This window comes from Engraulis encrasicolus, chromosome 24 (assembly GCF_034702125.1).
Source record: "Engraulis encrasicolus isolate BLACKSEA-1 chromosome 24, IST_EnEncr_1.0, whole genome shotgun sequence".
In the NCBI taxonomy this organism is placed as follows: Eukaryota; Metazoa; Chordata; class Actinopteri; order Clupeiformes; family Engraulidae; genus Engraulis; species Engraulis encrasicolus.
Genome location: NC_085880.1, coordinates 25,899,863 through 25,922,781, shown reverse-complemented (window position 1 = coordinate 25,922,781; position 22,919 = coordinate 25,899,863). Strand labels below are relative to the sequence as shown.

The 22,919-nt window shown below is 42.2% G+C and overlaps 1 protein-coding gene across 1 annotated transcript in view; it reads right to left on the bottom strand.

The window, feature by feature from the left end:
* The window catches only part of ryr2b (ryanodine receptor 2b (cardiac)), a 119,120-nt gene that overhangs the window by 23,366 nt on the left and 72,835 nt on the right, over positions 1-22,919 (bottom strand). The window contains exons 51-74 of the mRNA XM_063191251.1: positions 19,095-19,258; positions 18,412-18,490; positions 18,124-18,213; positions 17,598-17,738; positions 17,189-17,266; positions 16,657-16,732; positions 15,856-15,979; positions 12,927-13,042; positions 12,754-12,824; positions 11,707-11,828; positions 11,412-11,461; positions 10,884-10,944; positions 10,392-10,654; positions 8,619-8,700; positions 7,865-7,983; positions 6,719-7,096; positions 5,316-5,556; positions 5,027-5,114; positions 3,230-3,328; positions 2,543-2,719; positions 1,697-1,756; positions 1,456-1,542; positions 1,225-1,337; positions 54-150 (exon numbers count right to left, since the gene is read on the bottom strand). Of these exons, the coding sequence (XP_063047321.1) occupies positions 54-150; positions 1,225-1,337; positions 1,456-1,542; positions 1,697-1,756; positions 2,543-2,719; positions 3,230-3,328; positions 5,027-5,114; positions 5,316-5,556; positions 6,719-7,096; positions 7,865-7,983; positions 8,619-8,700; positions 10,392-10,654; positions 10,884-10,944; positions 11,412-11,461; positions 11,707-11,828; positions 12,754-12,824; positions 12,927-13,042; positions 15,856-15,979; positions 16,657-16,732; positions 17,189-17,266; positions 17,598-17,738; positions 18,124-18,213; positions 18,412-18,490; positions 19,095-19,258 (2,976 nt within the window). The remainder of the gene's footprint in view (positions 1-53; positions 151-1,224; positions 1,338-1,455; positions 1,543-1,696; positions 1,757-2,542; positions 2,720-3,229; positions 3,329-5,026; positions 5,115-5,315; positions 5,557-6,718; positions 7,097-7,864; positions 7,984-8,618; positions 8,701-10,391; positions 10,655-10,883; positions 10,945-11,411; positions 11,462-11,706; positions 11,829-12,753; positions 12,825-12,926; positions 13,043-15,855; positions 15,980-16,656; positions 16,733-17,188; positions 17,267-17,597; positions 17,739-18,123; positions 18,214-18,411; positions 18,491-19,094; positions 19,259-22,919) is intronic.

Sequence of the window (22,919 nt, the reverse complement as noted above, 5' to 3'; positions counted from 1 at the left end):
TGAGTAAATGTTTGTATTGGATTATGTAATAAGTACACAATATGCATGCTTACTGTCAAATCCTCTATTAGCTTATCTTCAAAAGAGTGGCCCTCTGCTTCAATCCATGCTGTGCCATAACCCAGAAGGAAAAGATTGACTGCTTTATGCCTGGGGTGAAAGGGAGGAAAGTGGGAGCATATGTGAGACAGAAAAAAATAAAAATATAGGAGGTAGAGGGAGAGAGAGAGAGAGAGAGAGAGAGAGAGAGAGAGAGAGAGAGAGAGAGAGAGAGAGAGAGAGAGAGAGAGAGAGAGAAATGGAAAATACAAAGTAATGACAGAAAGGCAAGTCGAGCCACGTTTATTTGTTTAAGCCCATTTCACGCACAGAGGCAGTTCAATAGGCTTTACAAATATAAAAGGAAAGAAAGGTATGTAGAAGCACGCATAGTGATGAAAAGTAAAGGTTTTTTTTGAAGGACAAGAGGAAGAAATAAAATGCATATTAAGATAAAATACAGAGAAAATAAGAAAGCACCTGAGAACAGTTTGGTATTTGGTTTAAATGTTAAACTGTTAACAGGTGGAGCATTGTAGATATTGCCTGTAAATAGTTCCAAAGCTGAACAGGTGAGATCTCACTCTGACTGCAGGTTTTACCGCAGATTGGGGCATATCTGCTAGGTCACATCATATTAACAAGAAACCGTTCCGAGAGCTATTTCAGGTTGTAAAAGGCCAATTATAAACTAGCTGGAAGCAGAGGCATGAACGATTTGTTCGATATGTAGGTTTTGTTTTGATATAAACATTTAACTACGTACATTTTTGGGCAATGAATTGCAATTCAGTGATTGCTTGTGACTGTTGAAGATAGGTGACGCACAAGAACCAGACGCATTGACTTTGTGGCGCTATCAAAGCCCATGATTCACAGTTCGCTAAAACATAGTATTTTGTTGACCATACACAGACTCCTTGATCTATACACAGAATGTCCTGTTTCCTGATAATAATTTTGACAACTTTTGGCTAGCGCTTCTTCAAACTCAGTGAAATGGTTATGGTTAATATAACATTCTCAAAAGATATAATCATCATCATTGTCAGTCATCATTGCACCCCTTTTCAACTAAAAACAACACAATCCATAGCAATCCCCTCTCTTACCATTGCTTCTCATCTCAAATATCTGAGCAATCCTCACATGTATCGCATGTGTCCATATCTGCATGTCATGTACCTGGGTATGTTGTATAAGGGTGCCATCCTGAAGCACGCCACCACAGCCCTCTTGCGCTGCTTGGAAAGCAGTTTGTTCCACACAGCTTTCTTTGTCCTCTGTGGCCTTTCCACCTGTGAACATTCAAAAACATACTCAAATATTTTACACCCACAAGATGCTTTACATTAAAGTACATTAACGTAAATATACAGCATAAAAATACACAAATTCAAACACCAAATTTTGCACCTGGTCCAGGTGAAACGAGACGTGAGCAATCCCAAAAACCCTTTCGACGTCGTCATCCTTAATATTGCCTGGACCATTGAGAAAATCCTGTACAACATGATAGTAAAATTAATTCATGACACACATTCAGCAGTAAACACAACTTCCTATTGACCAAATACAACCAATGTGTGTAGTAAAACGTGAGATTTAAGTTTTTGGGTTGACTTATGTGAAGACATTTTTTCGTTGTATTTTTTACCTTCCTCTGCCTCTGAAGACCTTTGCGGATGACCTCCCTGACCTCCTCCTCTGTGTCCCCCTGCACAGGGACATGTCAGAAGGATAAAGTGCAGAAACAAGTGACTGCCCCAAAAAGATGGCATTTAAAACCATCATCCTACACCCTTTACCTGTGTCAGATTGCATTGTATAGATCAGGGGTTCTCAAACTGTTTTGGGCCAGGGAACCCTAGCAGGGCAGAACATTTACAGGGACCCCCCTCTTAATCGCCCCAGAGTCCACCCATTTTTGATTTTCACATATTTGCAGTATTTACAAGCATTATTCATGAATGTGCATATCATTTTCTTCTCAGTTTTTTCATATTGGATCAGAATTATTAGCATATCTTATCATAATCACTGGAAGTGAATGGAGGCATTAGCATCAGGCCACAAATGATCACATGACAGGATTAAATAGCTGTTTTGCACTCTGGTGAATTTTACATTAATTTTAAAGCACTTTATAAGTACATTGGATGATGTTTTGTTTGCCCCCATAGACTTGCATTGCTACGCTTAATTTGGCTATACTGTTAAACTAGGCAATGGAAACACATAGACAAAAAATTATATGCACATTCATGAATAATGCTGGGAAATACTGCAAATATGTGAAAATCAAAAAACGGTGGACTGTTCCTTTAAATAGCCATTCTAAAACAGAAATGGGGACTAAGTAAGAATATTTTGTTTCTTACATTTAGCGTATTGCATTGTAACAAACTTTTCATGGACCCCATCATGGCAATGCACCACAGACTCCCAGGGGCTCCCCAGAGCCCACTTTGAGAACCCCTGGTACTGTATAGTCTGTGCTAACCTGAGATAGCTGGGCCTTGGCCCTGGCGATGACTTCCTGGTCGGCGGCCAGGCAGGCGCTGAGGCCCACGGGAATCAGTTTCTTCAAGGCGGCCACGATAAGGGAGGTATGCGTGGAGTACCGATCCCCTCTCCTCTTCACCTTCCTCCACTGCTCTTTCTCCTGCAATCCCCCTTTCTTTCATCCAATTCAGTCACACCATTTGAAATTTGCTCACATTTGTGTGTCCTTTTTTTATTATGGCTTTCAGTCACCTGCAGCCAAGGTCTGCATTTTTCACACCCTGCATTTTTGCCCATATCTACGTGAATTAATCTATGGCATGTTTATACTTTGCCACTAGGTCACTTTTACACCTGCTTTGTGCTGAGTGTAAAAGTGTTGTTCTAGCATCAACAATCATCCGAGTTCAACATGCCCACATACTGTATATACTGTACATACTTGTAGCAATTTTTTTTTTTACATGTATAAGATTTTATAAGATTTGCATAGGCACATATGTTTTTATATTTCTTATGGGTGGTTTTTGCATTGAAAGAACGTTTCGTACAATACTTCTAACTATATTCCATTCCAGTTTATGCACTGTTATTTTTAAGTGCTACCACACATACAGCACATTACACATACACACATTACGTAGAGTAATTCCTTTAACCCAATATGACTTGCTGAACCCCCCACCTTTGATGCTGGCCTCATGTTCTTGCTGATGTTGACAAGGAATTCCATGTTGTTGATTTCATTCTGGACCACAAAATTTTGCTCCTCCCATTTGAAATTCTGGTGGAGCATGGCACAACACAATAAATATGGACATAAATACAGTAAATATGTGTACAATGCATGTGAGGAAAATGTATGTATACTACATGAGCAAAAGGCTTTGCGCTTGTACTACGCGCATGCCTTTGATGTTTTACGGGAAGCCGTTCAATAACATGCAAAAGCATGGGTGGTCCTGCTGGACAATGTTACTGTTACTTGTGACACTTACTGTAACATGTGGACTGCCTGATAAATGTGTTGTTTGCGTTTTCCATTTTCTCTCTTGTTACAAATGTCAACGACGCTCAAGAATGAAGTAATTAAATTGTCTGGATTTTGCCTACAGTAAAATAGAGCTAGCAACTGATACACTTGCAATGTACAGCACAGTGTGTTTTCCCACAATACTGATATTGTTACTGGCCAGTGGCCACTTAAAGCAAATACAGTATGAAAAAATATACTGTAGAATTTTAATTCCCTTCCATTCACATCAGTCTGAACCACATACTTGTCAAAGAATACAGTAAATAACATGGATACCTTTAGTGTTACACTATGTCCTCTGATAAGCATTTGGCTGCACACTTAAAAAATTAAAGAAAAGAAGAAGAAAAACCCAAAGAGAGCAATGCAATATGGTATATTTGCATCTGTAGTAGAGCATACAGTGTAAGTCAGTTTGAAGTGTTCACTTTTGGATGTCTGGAGTAAAGGTGCTCCATCATCTGTGTGGTGTCTATCATAATGATCAGTGTAGTGTACATGCCTGGGCCTCACTGCTTTTTGGAGGTGTAGCCACTGGCTTTTTATGATGTTTGACTAAGGAAACCGTGTGTGGGCCATGGCAGCATGCCAAGCTTGTATTTTGGGGTAGCGCTGCATGTTAAGGGGTGTTCGCGATCTTTATCTTGTTACAGGAACCTGCTTTTATCTTCAGCTAGTGATTTGTTTTGCAAGATTTTGAATTCAAGGTAATGAATTCATTCTTTCCCTTTATCAATGACCAGCTATCAGTCATTTGCCGTAACAAAAGCAGAAAACATATTAAAGCATAACAAATCTGTGCTAGGGGACCTCGAGGTTACCTTGTAGTAGTATCTTGTTTTGACATCAGTCATTTTTGCATACTAAGCAAATAGCTGGGTATACAGTATGGTGGTTGAATGATGAAAAAACTTGAACATGAACAGTTAATTTTGACGCCATCAGGTAATTGTCCCAGATATCTACATGCTGTTGTTTGTATCCATTTATCAATTTTATCAATTTACGTATTTCTTTCCTTCATCTGGCAATGAATGTACAGTAGAGAGCATAGCCTTCACAAGCCCATGGTGGTGGTGACTTGGCTGGCTCACCAACCTCCAGCATACTGCACAACTACGTAAATCTGGTTTTAAATTTTGAAAAGCCCTCGCCGACCTCAACATTTAGAGTAAATACATATCTTTATCCGGTCATGTCCAGACGTTTGCATGTTGTGTGTGTGTGTATGAGTGTGTGTGTGTGTGTGTGTGTGTGTGTGTGTGTGTGTGTGTGTGTGTGTGTGTGTGTGTGTGTGTGTGTGTGTGTGTGTGTGTGTGTGTGTGTGTGTGTGTGTGTGTGTGTGTGTGTGTGTGTGTGTGTGTGTGTGTGTGTGTGCTCATGTGTGTGCATGTGTGTATAGAATAAAGTCAGACTTGCTTATATTGTACATTTTTGGGTGCTTACATGAGACTTTGCCCAGAAGATGAAGATATCTGCCACCATGCTGAAGAGCTTCTCAGCCTCAGCATTTTGCTCTGTCAGCCAACTTGCTCTTCAACATCAAACAGATAAACCATATTTAAAACAACAATCATAAATGAATGGACCAGTATTTGTTAGTGTAGATGTAATCAGTGTGTGTGTGTGTGTGTGTGTGTGTGTGTGTGTGTGTGTGTGTGTGTGTGTGTGTGTGTGTGTGTGTGTGTGTGTGTGTGTGTGTGTGTGTGTGTGTGTACGTTCCTACAGTGCTCACCTGTGCAAGTCAACATAGGGAATGAGCAGTGGATAAAAAGCGTATAGGTCACGGACCAACAGGGCAAACTTTTCTTGAATGAGTAACTCCGCCTCTGATGTGTCCCCCTTCCCCTCGGCCTTCAGATGCTCCTCCTCCTCCAGAACCGAGCCCGCCCTCTTCTTCAGCTTCTCCATCAGAGGCAGGAAGTGGGACTTCAGCAGCTGCGGCTCAGCTTGGCCAATGATTGGCTGGGAAACAACTGATGCAAATAGAACATGGATAAACATGTCATTAAATAATGGCCTTTGGAAAAAGGCCAGCGTATGTAATAGCATAGCAGACCATAGCATAATAGTATCAATTATTAGGGAAAATTCCACAGGAAAAGCACATTAATTAGTGATAGTGATAATGACAAAGGCCTTTGCAAGATCCTGATAATGACCTTTGGAAGCTGGCCAAAGCGTCCATGTGTAGCATAGCATGTACCGGTAATACTAATAGCATAACAAATCCTAGATTGTAATAGGCAATAGCATAATACCATCCATTAAATTCCTTGGAAAGAAAATTGATTAAAAAAAGATAAATCAGGAGGAGCCGTTCACATGGAAAGCCCTCATATTTTTTAGAGATGCATCACTTCCCAAAGCAGTGTTTCTGTTGTTCAGAGGATTCTCTTGTTGCCCTGCTCTGTGGTTACTGAATGATTTTGTTTGATTTTGAGTCTGTTGTTGCTCTGTCTTTTTATGCTGCCATTTGAAACTCCACTATGGACAAATCATTGTAGGTATAAAATGAACCATTGTTTTTTTCCCTAAATGAACAGTATTCAACTTTGAGCATGTCCTATTTATATGTGCCTTATAGATTTCTTCTGCTTGTTTGACTAGCTCAACAGACAGGTGCTGACAACAGTCAAGCCACACAACTACATATGGAAACTATTGAGTGCCTGGTAGTGAATAAAACCAGCAAAGTTAGACTGTTTCTGATTAAGTTCAAATTGTACAGTAGTGTTGGTCAATACATAGCACTAAACTGGTCAATACCGCTGTCTTTTTCTTGAATCTAAAAATTACATTTGAAGGCAAGTGTCCAAATGTGGTCAAATGACAACATTCACTCAGTCAAAACATTCCGTTCAGAGACATGGAAGGATTTGAAGTGTGTGGAGTTCAATCAGATTGTGTCCGGCACCTTAACAATGGACATCAGATATAGTCTTGATTGTCATTTCGTTAAAATGAAAAAAAAAAGCAGTGCACATCATTTCACTTCCCCACTTGCTCACCATCTGTCAGCCGCTGCATTCAGGCCCCTCCCCCTTCCTCCAGGTGATAAATAACTTCAAAATGTTACAAATGTTTCAATCTCAAGTTTTTAACTTTCAATCTCTCGTTTTTAAATTCCACACTAACCTGCGAGCCGCTGCATCCAGGCGCCCTCCGCCACCCCCAGGTGGGTGTGGATGATGGAGAGGATGTGTCCCAGCAGCAGAGAGTTGGTGCCCTGGGGCCTCAGGGGAGAGGAGACGCTGCCCCTCAGCCCTTCACCTCCTTCCCCCTCTTCCTCCTCCGCCACCTCCTCCTCCCCTGCTGCTGCTGCCTCTGCCCGGCCCCAGTGGGAGAAATAGCTGCAGAGCAGGGGCAGCGTCACCTCCGTCACCTGGGAGAGGAGCGCGTGTCTCGCCGCGGAGCCAGCCAGCGCCAGCTCCTCCACCTCCCCCAGGGCCTGCTGCAGAGAGGGCAGGAGACGCCGCGCCTCCTCAGCACCACACAATATCTCCTCCACCACATCTGATTACCAGGCAGGACAGGATGGAGAGAGGAACAGGGAAAAAGTACAGAAAGACATTGTGAGATGATGGTAGACAAAAGGAGAGAGGGGGGCAGGATGATAGATGGAGAGAGAAAAAAAGAAAAGGAAAGTGAGAATGATGGAGGTGAAAGGATCATGCACTAAAGTACCGCAGACAGCAAGGGTGGAACAGGGAGGGAAAGACAAAATACTGTATAACACCACATAAAAATAAAATAAAGAGAAAGAGAGGAAAACAGGGTGATGGATGGAGAGGAAGGGAAATTACGATGAGCGAGTGAAATAGATTTATGGGGAGACAGGAGAGTGACAGAAGACATTGAAAAAGTTGGCAGGGAAGAATGATAAGTGTGTCGAAAGTGATAGAGCGTGGAATGACAATAGTCATGTGTGACATTCACTGCATTGTGGTTGAGGTGTGGGAGTCATGTCATGTACTGTAGATGTGGTGTGGTGGCCACTGAGAGAAGGAAAAAACCAGATCATGCACTGAGGGGCACTAACATTAATTGGACCCTTGCATACACTTACATACACGAGGATCACAAAGAAAGAAGTTCTTTCTTGTGACATAGTGTGCAAAGGTACATCATCAATATTTGTTGGCTTGTGTGCGGTACAGTGTCAACAAAGAATATCAATCCATCCATCCATCCATATCCAAATCATACCAATCAATCAATCAATCAATCAATCAATCAATCAATCAATCAATCAATCAATCAATCAATCAATCAATCAGGTACCCTCGTCCACTGTATTGTAGGCAACATATGAGCTGTGCTCATCCAAAGATGACTCCAGGAAGGGCACAGGAAAGGCAGCTGCCAGCGCAGCTAGACACGTCCCCACCTCCGGCCTGTACCTGCCACCAGCCAGAGAGAGAGAGAGAGAGAGAGAGAGAGAGAGAGAGAGAGAGAGAGAGAGAGAGAGAGAGAGAGAGGTAGAGAGAGAGGTAGAGAGGGTAGAGAGAGAGAGAGACGGGATGACGGAAAAACGTCTCCTCTCCAAATGATTGACTCTGTGGAGTGTGACAGTTTTAACAACTTACACAGACAGACTCCCCTGTGCCTAGAAAAAGATATCTCGCCCAAGGAAGCAACTACTTCTCAAAGTCTTGCTGCAATCATCCAGGTGCCTCTTGGAGAGAGTCTGCTGATGTGCATCTAAGGTAGTTCTGCTTTAGGTTTACTTACACGAATGTGCTCATATCACAATGTCGGGTAAACAATGAATGAATCTTGGTGGATCAATACAACTGTGAAGCCTGAAATATTTTTTAAATGTTTTGCTTCAATTAAAATAATGTTCTGTGAGAAATTACTTAAATGACTATTGATGAATTCATTATAACATTATTATAAAAAATAATATTAATAAAAAGCTTGATCATATATTCATTTGCTTGACCCTACACATGTTCATGCACAGTCAAGTTTCAGCTCATTTTTGTCCTGTAGTCCCCTTGGTGTCTCTGTTATCAGTGGATACTGTACCCACCTCTCTGCGTCAGTGTTCTTGGAGGTGCCGAGGGAATAAAGGCTGATGAGGATTTTGTAGCAGGAGGCTTGAACTTTTCCCACTGCAACACAGAACAGAGCATTCATCTCTTCACCCGATACAAGCTGTAGACCCATATTTGAACTTATAACGCATTTTGTTCGAGAGAGAGTGAGAGACAGGGACAGACAGATGGATAAAAAGACAGACGGTTTGTTACCACTCCTTTGTACCTTACCAGACAGAGAGAAGAGAGAAGAGAGAAGAGAGAAGAGAGAAGAGAGAAGAGAGAAGAGGACAGCGAAGGAGAGACTGCGATAAGACACCAAGGCAGGAATAAGGATTTGGTCTGTAGGGAGCACATGGAGTAATTCATTTTCAAAATTCATATTTGAACTGTTATCTGTTCAAATACTTCTATTCAGTTTGATGTGAACGTGAAACAATGTCAGGCTTCAGTAGATAACAGCGGTGGATCTGAGCCTGGAGAAAAATGAAAGGAGCATGTGTGAGGGAGAGAGAGCTAACCTGAAACGTTTACAAATTTGCCTGTCAGCTATCACGAACCAGACCCTGATAGCTGAGTTTCTACCCAGGAGGGGTGGCTGGGATGTTTTTTTTAAATGACTGAATTTAAATACAACAGGGTCTGATGCAGCTGAGTGAGTGAGTGACAGGCCAGACGTAAAAGCGTGCCTTTCAGATGAGCCAGAGTTAAACTGTGTACAGTGAATTTTGAAGAGTTCCTTTAACACTTGGTGAGTAGAACCAGCACTACCAGGGTTAAATGTGAATGTTGAATCAACTGCAAAATGCACTGTGTGGCAGTTGTCAGCGGGGGCCGATCGGTGGGGAAAGAAAAATCCTCCCAGAGGAGCAGCCTATTAATGCACAACACTGAACAGGAGACGTATCAGAGCAGGCAGGAACAGAAGGCAAGAGGAACAATGAATGATTAAACAAACCAGAAGAATGGCTGCCAAGCCTAACAGTGATGCATTGGAGAAATGTAATTTATAAGAGAAAGAGAGAGACACAGAGAGAGAGAGAGAGTGTGTGTGTGTGTGTGTGTGTGAGAGAGAGAAATATTGCACATGACAGAAGATGAATGGGAATGCTCTCATCTTCAACTTCATACACTATAGGCTCTCTTTATTACAGTAAAAACATTATGGTTGACCAGGGACGGTCCTAGGGGAGGGCCAGCTGGGCAATTGGCTACAGAAGGGCGGCGGCACCATCGCGAAACTCCGCTCCTGATGTCATCGTAAAATAGCCAATTAGCGCTATCAACGTGTTATTTTTGCGCTTTTACTATACTTCAATAATAACATGGTACAGTATTAGCGGTTCTAAACCTTTATTCTCTGATTTCATGTTTTTATTTTGGGGGGGGGGGTGGGGGGTAGAGGTGGGGGGTGAGGCGCCAGTCATTGAAGGATCACCACTGTGCTTGACCATGGATGGATGGATGGATGGATACACAGAGATAAATAGATAGATGGCAAGGAAGATAAATAAATAATTTCCATTCTGAGAACTTTCCACTCCGAGCAATGTTCAATTATTACTACACTATCGTTAGTTGGACGGATGGCTGAAAAAGAAGGGGGATACTCAGTGGGGGTAGCCTCATAATGTCCAACGGAACACTATGCTTCTTAAAAAGACTTAATTACCTTTGCACTACAAGCCATTATACACAGTGCCTTTATGACTTGGGTCATCAGCAAGATTATGTCCGATTAAAGGGCAGATTGATTTCCAACTTACTTATGAGATCCTGGCCATACTGACACTGGGTGGTGTGCTGGAAGAGTGCGGTGAGGACCGGGATGAGGATGTCCAGGGTGTAGGCCACATTGTAACTTGCTCCTTCACACTGGCTCCTGGAGGGAGGAAGAGGAGGAGGAGGAGGAGGAGAGGCAGGGCCCAGAGCCAGCGTCTCCACAGTCACCTGCAGGTCACCGGCAGCCTCTTCAAAGAAGGAACACAGGGACTGGCGCACAGACTCCACCGCACTCCTCATTACCGTTCTGGAAAACGGTGGGCAGAGGGGGGTGGGGGGAGGTGAGAGTGAGGGTGGTTGTGGACACAAACGAGAGAGCACCATGGTGAAATTTCAAGGTCAAGTATCAAGGTCAGTCATTTTTTGGTGACCGTTCTGTCAACAAAGTGGCAGAGTGGGGTGAGGGTGACTGTGGACATAAACAACAGAGCACCATGATGAAATACTGTTAAGAATTATTGTTGAGTTTTACTGACCTTGTATCCAAAGAGGAGGCCAAAGTAGTGAGACAGCTTGTCACCGTGGCAGACTCATTCCCTGAATATAACAAATGATAAAGACTGAAAGATAGGCCTTCAAAGCAAAAAAAACCTGAAACACTATAGCTTTATTAGAGGGCTTATCAAACACATAACACGCCATCTGTTGTGATGACTAAAAAACACCTTCGCTCACACGGTATTACCCTTAATCTCTTTTATGGAACGCCTGTGACAGTATTCATAAACAGTAACTTTATTCCACCCAAATTAGGTCAATTAAGGGCTCTGCAGCCTGCTATGAGCAGTGATCTTGCTCTGGGAGCAAACCTTTACTGGCTGTGCTGTGTCAGACACAGGAATGCACTAAATAATGGTGATAAATATGTGAGAGTAGGGTGGAGGAATGTGCAGCTGGAGGAAGCCATGAATGTGACTAACTGGCTGCCGGAGGATGGAGGAGAGAGAGAGAGAGAGAGGAGGAATAAAGGATGGGGAACAAATAGCACAGAGCACAAATCTTACCAAGGGGAACTATCGCGCGCCTTACAAGAGCTCCAAGCTTGCAGAAAAGACTGAGGATGGCGGGCAAAAAAAAGAAGACAGCACATGAGACAGAGGAGCCAACAGAACAATGAAAAAAATAAAAATAAAACAAGCGAAACGAAAATAGAGACAGAAGATTGGATGAGGACAAGAGGATAGATGCAGGAGGCTTGCAGAATGCACTTAAATGAATGGAGATGAGAAGATCAAAGAGGGCGGGGATGTCGGATATGTCACAGGCTGTTGGTCACATCACATTCCCCCACTTGGTTACCTGGTAACCATCTCCTTCTCCTTGTTGGATGCATGCCCTCTGTTACCAAGGAGATGCGTAGAGCTGGACAGGAAGTAACTGCGATGGCACTTCAGATACTGATAAACCAAGGGCAAAACAACCTGGAAAACAAAGTTTTTGGGGAAAAAATGGACAAGAGGGAGACACAAAATCAGCTCCAGAAAGGAGTCCAAAAGCAGATGATCTCTAAAAACAAAAGGCGATGATCGTCTTACACCTTTCCACTCCCCTACCTCACTGGAAATGTCAGCCAGACAGAGGTGGATGCATTTGCTGGATAATAGTATTGACGTGTCTATTTGTAATAAATACCCACCAGAGACATCGGGGGTGGTATTTATACACACACACACAGACAAGACATTTTTTTTTTCTTCTGGCACCTAGTGGGTCAGTCACTAAGAGCTGCCATGCGAGAGGCTACGCCTCGTTCCCTGGCGGGATATTGCTGTCCGCCTTGTTAGAGGCGGCGTAGGCGGCCGGCCTAATCAATAACCCAATCAGCAGCGTTCCTCCCACACAGATACCCCCAGCCCCAAACAACTCCCTCCCACCCACTCTCAGACCGCACGTCTGGAAACCCATGACAACATCGCCGCCCGGGCCCAATTGAATTATCTCACAATGCAATTAACCGAGAGATCCTATTAACAATAAAGGTATCTCTACACAATATCAAATGCGCCAAATAGGCTGTCACGAGGGCCAGGCCATTTGATGCACGGCTAATTTTAGAAGCAAGCCTGCGATTGGTAAACCACATTAGGCAGTATCAACCCTACAGTACCACTGATGAGGATGGCACAGACACTACGGTAGACAGACATCACTGGCATTAACCCATCGCGCCATGCACACTGGGTTATTGTCATTGTTCAAGCCCTTGTGCTTTGTCATTAATGCAAAATGAGAATCCAAAAATCCTCTTATTTTACGATGTCAACCATGCTCTTGTTAAGAGAGAGAGTGCAGTAAACACCTGTTGTACACTTGAGATGAGATGAATGTAAATTCAAAGGGGCTGACCTTGACAAAGAAATTGATTTGCTTTTCACAAGGAGCCTGCTCTGATTTCAGTCCACTGGACTGGGCAACCTCTGTAAACAATAACACATGGGGGAAATCAATAAATAACACATGTACAGTAGACAGACAGACTGCAGATTCATTAAATGTAGGACAACAATGACCTCCTTCACCTATGTCTAGAAGTTGTTCCTGAGCCAGGTCAGTGTAGTTTAGTGCTTGCTGGAGGACACCATAAGCAAAGCGACTGGCGATGGCAGGAGAGTCACAGTCCATAGGTCTCCTCTCCCTACGTAGACACACATACAACGAATTAATGAATGAACGGATGAACGAATGAACGGTCAATCAATAGTATTTATTTATATAGCACATTACATTAAGGATTCCATAGGATTCATAGTATGTCCCCATCTGTGATGTTAACTCAGAAGTTCAATATTGTGAAGACTTGGACTGCTTGCATTCAAGTATGCTGTGTGCATCTAGGGTTCTGTCATTGACAGAGGGTTACTTAAGGACTCTGTTTGGCTACAATGTTTGCCCCAGCTCTTCTGTAAACAAAGAGCTTTAAAGTTTACTAACTGAACTCTGAGTTGAAACTGGATAGCACACATCAACTGGAAACATTAAGCATTCCGCGCAAGGGCCGCAGTTTTTTTTCTTTTTGGCTATACACTCAATTAAAGTCTGCAATGTGATGCAAGACTGCCCACAAAGTGTACCAACATCCTCTGGACCAATGCCAAAAATAAACTTCTGAGGACAGAAGCCTCAGTGATGCAAAGCCCTCAATAAACACGTTTTGTGCAATATAAATCCAGAGAGCAGAAGTCTGCTGATGGCTGCAGTTCGGAGAGTGATTTTTAAGAGATTTACAACAGCCACCTCAACTGCCACGCTCTTCTCTTGTGCATATGAAACCACACAGTAAAACACTGGGTGTCAATATGTAAACAAATACATCCAAACAGACTTACTTACAGCACTGCAGAGAGTCAAAATAGTCTATCATGGAGTCAAAAGTCAGTGTACAATTTTGCAGGTGGTCAGTGTAATTTCAACTACAGGTCTTAAAAATTGACACAATATTGAGTAGAATTAACACTGAAAATGCTAAGAAAGACTAAAATTATTACTACTTTTGAGTGGGATCAAATGTTATTTGAAACAGAGTTAGGTGTAGACGTGTTATCTGAAACAGAGTTAAGTGTGCAAAGTGTAGACGGCCTTGCTGTTCTTTTGTGCATGTGAATCCAGCAGTGACTAAGCAGCTCTGATTAGCGAAAGAATTAATCTCCTCCTCACCTCGTGAAACATTGACAAAAAAAACAAAACAAAACAGAAAAAGGCTAAATGTGTCTTCGATACACAGCTGCCTCTGTCAATAAAGACTCACTACTAGCTGCTGGTGGAGCAGAAACAGCACCACGCATCCTGAGGAGATTTTTTTTTGGGGGGGGGGGCTGCTATTTTGATCACGAAACACATTTGAAACGCCTCAGGACTCAGCAGCGGTGGAGTTAAAGAGACCAGACTCGCTTTCATGCTCCCCACTGTTCCAGAAGCGGCTGATCTGGGTCTGAGCCAGGGCTCCGACTGTGTCAATATAGAGTACAAAAAAAAGGGAGCATTTGGCGCGACTTGAAGTGGCTAATCATGTATTCATTCATGCTTTAGCTACCCTTTTTTGCACATGGGATGCTACCTAACTCCCATCTCTACGTATTATTCCTGCAAACAGAGGAGGCACAGAGCTCAGCCATTCAGAAAGCCAGAAAAGTACACAAGGATCACTTGAATGGCTTGAGGGTGTTATAAGGAATACTAATGAGGGAGGAATTATGGATGTGGATGATTTTTTACCACATTTTCCCTCCATATGCCAGTTGGTATACAGGTATGTGTGAAAAATGGAGCCCAAGACATCAAGAACATTGACTTGTTCTCATCACCTGTCATAAACAATAGCTCTCTTCAATGAAGTGCCACCACATGAACGTTCTAGGTCTAGTTGAAGAGAACTCACATACCTCTTATGCTGATGCAAAAATATTCATTTTGTGCATAGAAAAAAGTGCTACCTAAGTTTAAGTGCAAACATTTCGGTCCCAGTCAGACAACCATCAGTGCATTAACCCATTGATGCCTGATATTGCGTTGCGCAACATTGGCCCTGGCGCCTGGAGTTGCATTACGCAACATTCAGGCTCATGAGATTTGAGACAAATTTATTAAAAATCTCTGTTTGTTCGAGATGAATGAACACATTCTAATGAAAGGTGAGGGTCTTAGCGTTTAAATGCAACTTAGTTCATATTTTTATGTGCTTCAGAAGCTGAGATATTAGGGGTTTTTTTGGCTGAGGGCAGCTTTTCTTAAAAAGGGCTCAGGCATTCAGCACCCTTTTTTTGCAGGTGCCTTAGGCGTCAATGGGTTAATTATTACGGCAAATCATGACCAACTAATGAGGTGTAATACCTCCTTTGGAAAGTACAACCATATGAACATTCAGAACATCTTATGGCAAGATTTACTGTAACATGACAGATCATAGTGGCTCGAACAGAGAGCAGCTTGCATGGCCCAGACAGCCAAAAATGAGAAGTGACACCTGGTCTTGAGTGCCGCCTTGTGAAGCTCTGTGAGACACAGACACAGAAACAAGGAATCTGGCCATGTGAGGTGGCTTATAGCAATGGTTCTTAAAGTGGGGTCAGGGGAACCCTGAGCACCTGTGGTACGGTACATTGCACTGGGACAGTCTGTTACAATACAATATAGTACAGCAGGGTGCGTTTAAGTAAAGTTGATACATGAAGTTTGTAAATCTGTTTCAACAAATTCTTATACATTTACACAGTAATCCTCCAAATATATATTAATGTTCAGGGAAACGGTTAACATAGTAGGCCCAGGTTTAGCAAAAAAGTGTTTCTACATAGGCCCCACTTTTGCATAAAAATGACTGTTTTAAATGAGTTACAATTGAGGTAACTGTAATTTGTGGCGAGATTGTCAGGAGCGGCCCTCGGAATATGTTATGCACCATTAGGGTTTTACGGGCCCAAAAAGTTTGAGAACCCCTGGCTTGTACTGTACCTCCACACATTGTATCCATTCATGTGGAAGAATTTGAGGATGTCCTGTGCTCTTTCCCGTGCCCTGGCCTTGTCTCGCGCAGGCATGGAGTCATAGGGCACCAGCAGTGGATGACTGCCCCCTCCTAAAACAACAAAAACAAACACCAAGTGCTATTCTAGTATGGTGGAACGAAAGAAAAATGTTCATAAAAGAAACAATCTGTATGCAGTACAAATGGAGACAAATGTTAGTATTACTGGGGTGAAAACGGCAGGAGAAAAATGCCAGAAAAACACAAAATATTTGAAGAAATGTATCATGTTATTTCAAAAGACATTTATTTAATCATTCCACTAAGAATGTAAATAAACTGTGCAGAGAGTGAGTTGTACATTTTTTTACAATATAGTACTACACATTGGCATTAACTCAATAAATCTAAACATGCAAAGATAGCAGAGCTTTCAGCCAAAAAAGACAGCTGCATTTTCAGATATTAGGCCTTTGAAAAGCAGTATGTCGCTACAACGTCAACTTTGTCGCATTGGCTTGATTGGCAGAGGTGGATTAGAAAAAGATAATACCTCCCATAATACCCCACGGCAAGAAAAATAATTTGACACAAGAATAATTCTTTGATGCACCTCCATATGTGATGGAAAAAGGGCTACTGCTCAATATATTGTATATATAATCCTCATAATCTAAAACCCCATTGGGTAGATCACAGCACATCAGTATACTGAGTAATACCCATGTGTGTGAGTGTGGCACGCTGACATACAGTAGCGAACGGCTTTCTACCTTCGCGTGCTTTACCTTTGGATTCCAGCTCCAGCTGTTTCTTCTTGGCCCAGACATTATGGGAACTCTCCGCCAGCTGCTCTGCCATGGACTAATGAAGACAAGAGGGAATTCAAGTTTTGCCACTTTGGTACAAAAAAAGGTTCAAGGAGGAGAGAGGGAGAAGGCATACAGTAGAAAGCCTCATAACGTGGAATGCCACACTAGTCATTACCACTACTACGACACAGTAGACAAAGTCTTACGTAACACATTAGTAGCATAGTAGAGTGTAGATAGTGTATTTATCTACACAGGGAAAGTAAGGTGTGATGTACAGTACTTTACACATACTGTACGGTAATATGCATGAGGAACATTGTTAGGCAGCCATATGGCGCATACACATACAAATATTAAGACAAATTCAAATATAAGTCAAATTCCAGGGTAAAAAGACAGAAGGAAAAAGTCCAAAAATATATTCTGAAAAAAATATTCTACACTTTTTAAGGGGCCGTGTCTGATGAGTTTTACAGATTAAGCCAGAAGACATGGGATGACTTACATACTGGTCCCATGACAGTGTCACGTTGCTCATGTCAATGGTTTTTGGAGTGAACGTGGAGGTGCCTTCAAAGGACAGCTGAAAAAAAAAAACATCAGAAGATGTCAGCGCTCATAATTGTGCAACGTTCCGCCAAGTGGATGATGTACTAGTCATTAAAAAGACTAAACCACCAAAGCACTAGAATACTACCCTACTGTAAAGATTTTTTATGAATAGATTACAATTTGGTCATTGCCATTTTGGCAACATCAATTTACACTCAAGTAGACTAAGAGTTGAATTTTCTCAAACAAAGAGTTGAATTTAAGACAAAAATCGAATGGGACCATACATACTGTATATTCTCAAGAGTAGTGCTGAATTAACACTGCATTTTATACTGTGCAGAGTAGAAGCTTGAGTATACCTGACCAGCCTGAGAGATTCTCAGTGCTGGGTTGTGTAACCCCAGAGCTCCTTCTCCATCCTTGGTTCTCTCCATAGTCCAGCCAAACGCCAGCATGATCTTCACCTTCTCCTTCATTGCCCAGCGGTAGCTCTCCTTATCCTGAGGTACCGTACAATACAGTATGCGTTACCATTAAAATGTGTGTGCGTATGGGTATGCGTGTGCGTGTGCGTGTGCATGTGCATTTGTCGTTTCAGAAATTAAGCTTCTGTGTGCGTGTTGCATTTGGAATAAAGGATTTCCTAGAAATTGCACTGCCAAAATTGGGATTTAGGAGGATGGAGTCTGTCGGTGTTCCTTTCCATCGCCTAAATGTGCATATCCTTGAGCTCTTTTGTGGTATACCAATGGGCTTGTTTGTCTGCTTGCTTATCCTGTTCAATTGGCCTTCGAATGTGCTTGTTAGGAAGCTGTGTGTGTGTGTGTGTGTATGTGTGTGTGTGTGTGTGTGTGTGTGTGTGTGTGTCCGTCTGTATGTCTTTACCTTTTCTGACAAGGCGCGATATGGCTTGAGCAGGGGATGGACTTTAGAACTCTCGCACAGCTGGTCTCCATGGACCCAGCCACTGGCAAACTGCAATAAAAAAACCTGAATTTGAATACTGTTCTAATCCACACAACTCTCATCAGTACAAGCAAAGCATAATTGCCACCAAAAATTGATTATATGAATGAATTATACATGCACAGAGAGCTGAATGCAAAGAGGGAAATGGGGGGGGGTGGCAAGTCCCAGAGCTATTTCAGAATTTGCTCAGAAAACGGCCTTCACCTTGTCTAGGGACCATTTCTCATGCGTGTGTTGGGCATATTTATTCACCAAATATTCCAGGCCCTCTGGGATGCAAATACTGTAAAAAAAATAAAAAATATGTGAATGAATAAATATAATACTGTCATTTTGGTACCCGAAATGTATCCTGCCGGCTGTAAGAATCAATGGGAAATATGCAGCAGACTATTCCGCATGAGCTGCAGTGTGAATCCATTTATGACAAAGCCGACTGTGGGGTGTGTGGCTGTGTGACAAAAGTATAGCGTCAGCCACATTTTTATTCCATTTTCACTCATGGGTCAGATATGGCTTAAATCCTGTAATGTATGTAAAATACAAGGTCTAGGCGTGTAAGTCTCACATTGATCACTTGTCTAAAAGTTGAGCTCAGTTTTTCCTCAGAGTTCTCTGAAAATGTACACATTTCTGATAAAAATGTCAAAAATACGGTATGTAGAATCTGTAGCATTTACAGCAGGGCAAGTGAAACCTCAGTAAACAAAGGTTAACAGATTGTGTATGCTTTGTTCCCCTTTTGATGTATCACAAACATTTATGATGAAAACATCACAGTGGTATGTAGAATTTGTGACATGATGGCAAGTGACACTGTCCAGGACGAAAAAGTGTCACTTGAGTAAAGGAAAGAAATAATAAAAGATAGTGTCCTTTGTCCCCACTTTGAGGTATCCACAGGCTGGGGACAAAAGCGTCCCTCGGTGTCAACGGACTGGTGGGACTCCACGCCGCCTCTGCAGCTGGGGTCCAGGTGGTCTGGGGGGACGGCCCGGGCAACAGCACTCAGGCAGCCCAGACTCAGCTGGTACAGCTCAGCATCATAGGACTGGCACACACACACAGGAGAGGGGACAGGCAGGGTACACACACACACACACACACACACACACACACACACACACACACACACACACACACACACACACACACACACACACACACACACACACACACATACACACACACACACAGACAGACACACACACACAAAGACACACACAAAGACACACACAAAGACACACACACAGACGCAAAGACACACACAGACACACAGACACAGACACAGACACAGACACAGACACACACACACACACACACACACACACACACACACACACACACACACACACACACACACAGACACACAGACACACACACACACACACACACACACACTGTTAAATGCTGTATTGTATTTTACTTTTATTGCTGTACTGTATTTTACTTTTATCACACCTGCACCTTACTGGGCAGTTTCTGTTGGTACAGCTCAGTATCATACTGTAGGACTGGAACACACACACAGGAGAGAGGACAAACAGAGTAGACACACACACTCACACACACACACACACACACACACACACACACACACACACACACACACACACACACACACACACACACACACACACACACACACACACACACACACACACACACACACACACACACACACACACACACACACAAACACACACACACAATAATGTTAAATTATGCCTTCTGTTAATCATTTTTACTTATTTTACATTTATCACATCTGCACCTTCCAGGGAGGTTTCAGCTGGTATAGCTCAGCATCATAGGACTGAAACACACAGGAGAGGGGGTAAACGGAGTACACACACAGCTGTTAAAGGATGAGTTCTGTTATCTGGATGCTGTTAAAGGATGTGTTCTGTTAGTCACTGTAATCACTGGGACTTGCAGTGTTTCAGATTTTCATAATCAGTCTTTGTTGCTTACTTTTACTCACACCTACACCTTTACATTTTCAAATGATGTACACTAATGAATTATCGTTTAAGTAATTATGTTTTCTTTTGATTATGTATATTTTATACTTATTTTACTCTTATCCTTTTACACTTGCTTTATCGTCTGTGAATGCTGAAGCTTTTACTTTTGTTAAGCACACTCTATGCCTCTATGTACTATGCTATTCAAATACATTTGACTTCAATTGCATTGGTCAATCTTGGTAAGAGTATAGGTTGTTTGGTAATCCTACAGATCAACGAGTCAAAGGACAGTTACACAGGATAATCAGAGAATGGCACCATGTTTAGAGGATATCTATGGATGGTTGATTAAAATCAGAATACTATCCAGATGCAGTGGGAATGACATGATTTGCATTGTCTTCAAACCAAAATCCTTTACCACAGTGTGATGCACAATATGTTAGGGTTTTGGACTTTGTTATTCTTAGTTTTGTTGATGTTTTGTTATTTCCATGCGTTTCTAGTTTTCCCGTGTGTGCCCCGTTTACTATATATTGTGTTTCCTTCATGTCTGTGTTTTTGTTTACTTTCTGTGCCATCCCTAGTCCCTTTGCCCTAGTCTGTGCCATCCCTAGTTTTGCCATGTCTGTGTGCTTTTGTTTAGTCTCCATGTGCTTTTGTTTACTTTCTGTGTCTCCAGTCCCATGTGTTTCAGTTTGTTTTCCTGTCTGTCTCCGCCCCTTAAACCTAATTGGCTTCCCAAGTGTCTTCACCAGAATCGTTGGGTATTTCTCAAAACCTAGTGCAGTGCACTTCCAAGTGTACCAGCCTAATTAGTCACGCCCAGTGATTGGATACTCTTTGGTGAACTCTAGGGAATATCCAATCACTGGGTGTGACTAATTAGGCTGATACACTTGGAAGTGCACTGCACTAGGTTTTGAGAAATGCCCGTTGTGCCTGTTTGTTTCTAGTTCACACCTGTGTCTCTCCTGTACCCTCCTCCTCTGTCAAGAGGTGGATTCCAATCTGCGGACTTCTGTCCTCCCTTGCGCACTTGCCTGCTTGTGACCTCATGATGATGTCACTGATGACAGAAAATTAATTCCATATCTTGCAAAAGCACAATTCTAATGCCATTTTCTCATTTGCAATTGGGATGGTGAATGAAAAACAGTCCCCCAAAAGTTGTTGTGACTAGACTGACTCCTGGTTAACTTAATTGTTTTCTCCACGGAGGCAGGGCCAGGAGGCAGGGCGAGGCCACAAGCACAAGTGGAAGACGGGAGTGTGCATATTGGAATGCGCCCAATGATTTCACCTGTTGTTCTGTAGTCTCCTTTCCCTTGTGCCTGTGTCCATTTACTGGCTCTTGTAATAAGGTATCTGTATATTTAAGCCCTAGTGTTTGTCTGGCTCCTTGCTGTGTAATTGTCGACCCTAGTCTAACCCTGTCTTCTTCTGAGTGTAAACCCGTAAGTGTAAACCAGTGTCTTTAGTTTTCTGAGTTCTGTTTTCCCCCTTGTGGGCGTTTTGTTTGTAGCTTGCAGCTGGTAGTTTTTTTGTTTGTTAATAAACCCTCCCTTGAACCTTGGACTGTTTTGCGTGCTGCATTTGGGCTCCCAACCAGGAAAATGCATTAATAAAACACAATCTGACTTCAACTATTTTAACTACAAAACTGTGAATTACTAATGATCACTGCTTCTACCATTTTCAGTAGCGCTGTATTCGTTTTGAGGCTTTAATTGTGTATTTTTCTGTCAGAATGGACTACATCAAACACACATACTATAGTCATTATATGGTGGACATGAAACACCCACAGTCACGAGGCTTTTGGGAATCACAATCACAACACAACACAAAGGGAGGCTGTGGGGAATCAAGTCAAATCTGGTTGCTGAAGGGGACACTGCAGAGACATTCAAAAAAACAACCCAGCAGAATACAGAGCATCAAGGCAGCATATTGATGTGGACTGCCATTCTTTAGAACATGGTTTGATGTTGTTCTGGGACAACAAAAACTTAAAAAGACAGAAATGATCAGTCCGATGTACTTGAACATTAACAGGAACCCTACTGATCATTCATAAAAGATTAAAAAGAAAACATTCATCATGATAGTAATTACTATGAAGAACACATACTTTTTTTAAGTTTGGAATATAGTAATAGTATGGATGTGGGAGTGGTCTCCTATAAAGCAATTGCTACTCAGAAGAGCAAAGGACTCTACTGCTGACAGACACAAAGTTCTCACTCACAGTTAGAGGTCAAATTCCCTCACTTTTCCATGACTTTCCACTTACCTAAAATCCCTCACTTTCCCATGACTTCTACACAAAAATGTTCAATATTAAGACTGGGAATATTTGACAATTCAAACCAATCCCATGTCCTCCATTTTAAATCCTTGCACTTACCTGGCATATGGATATGGGGTTGTCTACAGTAGGATTGGCGGACCAGAGGTGCTGCTCCATACATCATATTTTTAGTATTTATTTTTACTAGCAAACCTTATTTCTTGTCTATTTTTCTTGTGTTCTTTGTGTTTGTGTGTTTTGTGGGTGGTTGATTAAGGCTGGTTTCTGTTTTTGTGTCATTTTATCTCACTGTTTGTTTCTGTATGTCACCAGTTTTGCCCGATTCCAAGATCCTGAAGAGTCATACTTGTTACGTAGTCTTTTGCTTCTCTATTTATCTGATTATTTGTGTTTGAGATTTTAAAAAGCCAATCAAAGAGACAAATTCT